At 32.8% G+C, this 6,000-nt stretch overlaps 1 protein-coding gene across 1 annotated transcript; it reads right to left on the bottom strand.

The window, feature by feature from the left end:
• LOC105159841 (zeatin O-glucosyltransferase-like) lies at positions 220-1,781 on the bottom strand. Its single transcript, XM_011077043.2, has one exon. It carries the CDS (start codon positions 1,740-1,742, stop codon positions 303-305), a length of 1,440 nt encoding a protein of 479 aa, XP_011075345.1. The 5' UTR covers positions 1,743-1,781; the 3' UTR covers positions 220-302.

Genomic DNA, 6,000 nt, shown 5'->3' with positions numbered 1-6,000 from the left:
CATCAATTACACAATAACTGCATTGTATTTACCATATAATTGGTTTAAATTCGTACAAACTCATTTTGAATTAAAATTTTTCTTTCATTTTGTATGTTTAGCATCACAATATACCATGAAAATGTAGCGATGTGATTGTCACTGTGGAAACATTTTGCTCATTTTCATAGGATACACATAATTAATTAAATTAACATTAGAGACATCGAACCCCATCAAACTCTTCTATTAATTAATAATTACATTGTACTTGTTTTTCTTGATCTTGATTGGACGATAACAAAACATCTGTTTTACAATTATTATCTTGTAATATGAGCAACAAAAGAATCCATCTCCAGGCGCGTGATGCCGCCGTCCGCCACCGCTCTCCTGACAGCACCGTGCAACTCTTGGGCTCTCTGCCGAATCTCCTCCCCTTCTCCCGACCCCATCAACCTTTTCAATACCCTGGAAATTGTCGACGCCTTCACCGTCTCATCCCTCCGTGCCCAATCCTTCGCAACTAAGCCAATTTTCAACACTTCAGTCATCAAAACAGCGTTTCTTGGCTGATCCGAGTGCATTGGCCAAGCCGCTATCGGCACACCCATGGAGATACTCTCCATGCACGAATTCCACCCGCAATGGCTCATAAATCCGCCTGTTGCAAAATGCCCCAAAATCTCCAATTGAGGAGCCCAATCTCTTACAACAACTCCTCTTTCTTTCACTCTCTCTTCAAACCCTTTCGGCAGCTCAACCTTTCTCATTGTTCCTTCGTCACCTGCAGTCATATCTCCTCTATCTGCATCTCTCAGAACCCAGATGAATGTCACCTCGCTTTCTTCCAGCCCAGTTGCTAGCTCTTTGATTTGTTCGTCGGGCAATGAAGTCGTGGTGCCAAACGAAACAAACAGTACGGATTTTGGTTCTTGTTTGTCCAGCCATTTTAGACATTCATGCCGTGGCCCGTCAGGTTTTTTCCCCGTCAGCTCCAGCGGATTAAAAGGCCCTATAGCCCAATGTTTCTGGTTTTCGTTTCCCGTCAGCTTTTCGATTAAATCCATGTATCTGCCTTCGATCACTCTGCAGGCGTTGTAAAGATATCCAGAGCACGAGCTCATGTACTTTTGTTCAGACACAATAAACTCCATGAATTCTGGTGTGAAGCAATCATCAAGAGAAGGGACCTGTTTTTCCAGGCCTTCCTCAACCGGTAAAGGCTTTTCCTGTTCCAGGCCTTCCCAGAAGTACCAGAAGACGGAGAAAGCTGAAATGCTGTGGAAAATGTAGGATTCAGCATTTGGAATAGAGAACACATCTTGAACCACAGACGACATTAACGAATCGTGGACAACGACGACTCTGTGTGTAGTGTGTGAGAGAGTTTGGAGGAGGGCTGCGACCGGCCGCCGGAGGTGGGATACGGTGTTGAATAGTGGCTGGAGATGTGAAGGGAATTTGTTGCTGGCATTGGGGTTAGCGGTGGGAGATTGAAATTCCGGGATAGAGAAATCGTGGAAGTGGATGTTGGCAGCTGTCAGTGGGTTCCACCCATGGAGGCGGAGCTTCGCCTGGTGGTTGTGGGTGGTGGTGGAGACGAAGTGGATGGGTATGTTGTAGGCGGCAATGAGGCGGCTGAGGTGGAGGAGCTGGTTGAGGTGGCCTTGTGCCGGTAGAGGCACCATTACCACCGCCACTTGAGATGGTGTTGAGCCATTCTGGGCGTCGCGGTGGTTCAGGGGGGGATTGCTGGCCATGGGACCAGGGTTTTCTTTTCTATTGAGATTACTCCTGGAAAGTTGGAAGTTTGTATGTCTTTGGAATTGATGTTGGTCCAGGGTTTTAATAACATTTTGGAAATTTCTTGTTTGGAATTTGTTTAAGGTTCAAAATTCTTGTTTCCTACAGAATTGATAATTTCTAGGGATGAACTTAACTTGGGTTTGATTCTTGTGAGTACCGTTCAGAGATTACACATCAACGTGATTAGGGAAAATTTTAATTCGAACTTATTTGATCAAGTTTGAATAAATTATATGACAAGTGTAATATATTTGTCATGTTATTGATGTATAGTTAAGGAAAAACGACCAATCGCATAGTAAGTTTGTCACATTTGGTATGTAATTTGTTTGGTTAAGCTAAACCTGATTAGGACAAGAGTGATAACTTGCTATTTAATTGGTAACTTTCTCTTAACTGTACACCAATTACACGGTAAATGTAATACACTTGTCATATGATTTATTCCTATTTGGCCAAACCAGGTCCAGACTAGAATTTCCCTCTATCATGGAAAAATTCTAGCCCATGATCAATAATCGAAAAATTCTGATTCAATTATATAGCACATACAATACACTTATTGTGTAATTAATGTACAATTCAAATAAAATAATCAATTATTTAATAAGTATATTATATTTAATTTATAATTAATTTGATTGAACCAAAATTTAATTTGAATAAGATTTTTTTGATCAATACGTACCATATGTAAAGAGAAGCAATAATTAATCCTCCATTGTGTTTATGGAAGGTGGAATTCTTGCTTAGTCTATCATGCGCATAAATCAGATATATATAGTTTATTTATTGGTGACAACTATAAGTAAAATAATGTATTAATAATAATGAAGCTAGCTTGGATTCTAATATATAGTCTTGGGATATTTTAATTCCTATAGTAGGATAATTTATATGAAAGTAGGGAGGGAATACATAGAAAATTTGAATTTGATATTTTTTTAATATATAAATAATAGGGTAAATTACATTTTTCCGTCTGAACAATGCATCTTTTTACTTTTTGAAATCTATATATTTTTTATGTTAACTTTTCATCTCAATTTTGCGAATTTGCACTTTACCATATATGATCTTTCATTTGCTGATTTTTTTACCAGGAAAACATCACATATTGTGCATGTGTGAAAAATATCATATCATATCATATAACTCTTAAATATCACATGTGCACTGGATATAATGTTTTTATATCAAAAAACTTGGTGGAAAAATAGTTATAAAATGACAAAGTGCAAAATTTCATAAAAATTGAGATGATAAATGACACAAAAAAAATTTAGATGCTAAAGTATAAAACTATTATAGTTTCGGATGACAAAATGTAATTCACGCTAAATAATATAAGATTCTACATATAATATGCATAAGCAAAAATTTTCGACTACTTTAAATATACATCTTATGGAAAAATTATAATTTAGTCCTATAAGTTAGGGTGTAGCATTTTTTGTCTCATCCGAATCAATTTTCGTAATTTAATTAATAACATTAAAATTTTCGTGATTTTGGTCTTTTTCTGGCATATTCAATCATAAAATTACATTTCATTTGCGCATGACTCAAATAAATTGTAATTTTTAATCTTGTAGATCAATTCGTACATGATCAAAAAATTCTAATAAGCCTCCATATATTATAGGATTAAAATTATAATCAAATTGGGTCATGTGTAATTTTTCATTCAACTTAGTTGAAAAAATAACTAAAACCACCAAAATTCTAAAATTATAGGACTAAATTGTAAAAATCAATTTATATAGAACAAAAAATGCCATTACCCTTAAATTACAGAATTAAAATTAATTTTTTTCTATATCTTATTATCCCAATACATAACTTCACACACACACACACACACACACATATTAGTATTTATTATTTTTATAATGTTATTGATTTTAAAATCTTTCTTAAGTAATAAACCCAAATGATGCTGTTAAGATATTAATTTATTAAATAATTCTTATTTTTTATAAATTAAACTTTTAAAAAAATAAGATAATTCACGTGGTATCATAACCAGATTTTGAATTCGAAATTCATTGACACTTACATATGAGACGGCTATGTTAAAACATCAAATACTAAATAATTTCCTCTATAATACTTCAAACTTATAAATGAAATTTTCATTTAACAAATATTAATATAATTTTTTTAAATTTTTAATTTAAACTTTTAAATGAAACCACAGTTTGACAAATGAAAACCAGTACAAATTCATATAATACCAAAGTACAATAATGCATGTCAGTAGTGCATGACAAAGTAGTATGTATATTATACAGTAAAAATATCCATTTTTTTTTTAATTTTATTTTCAAGTCATTTCAAATTTTTGGACCCAGTCAACAGCACCTTTCATTTTCTAGATTCATTTGCCGACCTCAATCACAATAAAAATATAGACTAGCTAAATGAATTAATTATATTGTATAATTATATTTAATCAACAATTATTATTAAAATAGAACGACAACTACTATTAAAGTAAATTAATATCTCACATATTAGTAGGATTTGAACTCATAACTTTAAAATCACGAACCTCAGCTTTGTCAGTTAAATTAGGCCTCATTGCCCTTGCTTGCACCTTTCATTACTCTTTTTAAAGAATTATCCAGATTCGTTTTTGACAAGATATGTTCTTACATCTCTGCATCGGTTGAAATTCATCAACCTTGGACTAGATCAATACTATTTTGCTCTCCTGAAAAATAAAATTACCTGATGAAATATTTGCGGAACAAAGTAGTCAGACAGAAGGTTGATTAAAGTTTTTTATTTGAATTAGGTTAATTGATCGAATCAAATTATATAAAATAAGTGTGATATATTTATTATATTATTAATTATATAATCAATGTATTATACTTCCTGTATAATTATTTCAAATAATTCATTTTAAATTAGAATGTATGATGTGTTGATGTGAGAAAACCCGTAAATGGAAAGGATGATGAAAAGTAGGGTTGTTGCCTGTCGGGCCAGCCACATAACATATGATCATTGGACGCCTGAGGAAAAGGTACGGCTGTAACGAACAAGTTGTGTTCGAGTCGGACAACAAAAATTGACACAACTCCTACCATCCACTACTTCTATTATATCATATTTATCATGTGTGAGTTCTGTTTCACGTGAAGCCCACTACTCCAATATGCGGTCCGGTCGGAATTGGCTGAATTATATTTTGTGTAAAATACACTTTATTCTGAATTATTTATCATATAACATTATTCTCTAAATTAATAAAAATACCCTTCATATTTTGAATAATTATATTCTTTTTTATATATTTTATATTTTATACATTAAATCATCATCAAATTATTTTTAATTAATTTTTTTAATAAGTGAATAATTTACATTAAAAGTGGAGTATAAATATATCTATATATATTAGATATACAATAAATATGATAGACTAAAATGCATAAAACTCCCTGTGTTTTAAAAAAATTCGCTAAAACCCCCCTTCTATTTTAAAATAGGCAAAAGAACCCCTTTTTGTATTTTTAAACATAGCTCAATCACCCTCTCCATTAAATCTAACTTTAAATCTAACTAACGATGTTAATTTTTTCATAAAATAATCCTTGCACCTTTGCTTCATATATATAATTTTGTATTTTAATGATCGATGGATTAATATTAATTATATCAAAGCCATTAGAGTTAATATATTAATCTTAATTGTTGAATTTTAAATTTATATAAAAAAAAATCAAGAATTCAAATTTTATTGATAAAAAATATTATTTAAAAAGAAACACAAAATCAACACCCACCCCCACCCCTATCCCTACCCCGCTGCCTATCCCTCCCCAATCATCGCCACCCCCACCCTGCCCTGCCTCTCCTCTCCCTTGGGCGACACCGTCGCCCTCAAATCTGGGTGAGTCACCAAAAGAAAGAGGGCGACGGCATCATGATTGGAGCAACGGCGTCGGTGTTGCCTTTCTATGCTTCTAGATAAAAAATAAAAAATAAAAAATTTCACTTAAAAATATATATATTTATATCATAAGAGCATTTTAATAAATAAAAAAAATACTCAGAAACAAGATTTTAAATATTTACAAAAAACATCCTCAAACGCACAAGGAACGTGTGTAATGCACCTTCCGTTAATTAATAATGCGGAAGAGGTGTTTTTTGTTGAGTTTTACAAAACACTTGAGGGTTTTGGCCTATTTCAAAAAC

Source organism: Sesamum indicum, linkage group LG4 (assembly GCF_000512975.1).
Source record: "Sesamum indicum cultivar Zhongzhi No. 13 linkage group LG4, S_indicum_v1.0, whole genome shotgun sequence".
NCBI classification, from domain to species: domain Eukaryota; kingdom Viridiplantae; phylum Streptophyta; class Magnoliopsida; order Lamiales; family Pedaliaceae; genus Sesamum; species Sesamum indicum.
This window is presented reverse-complemented; position numbering and strand designations above follow the sequence as displayed.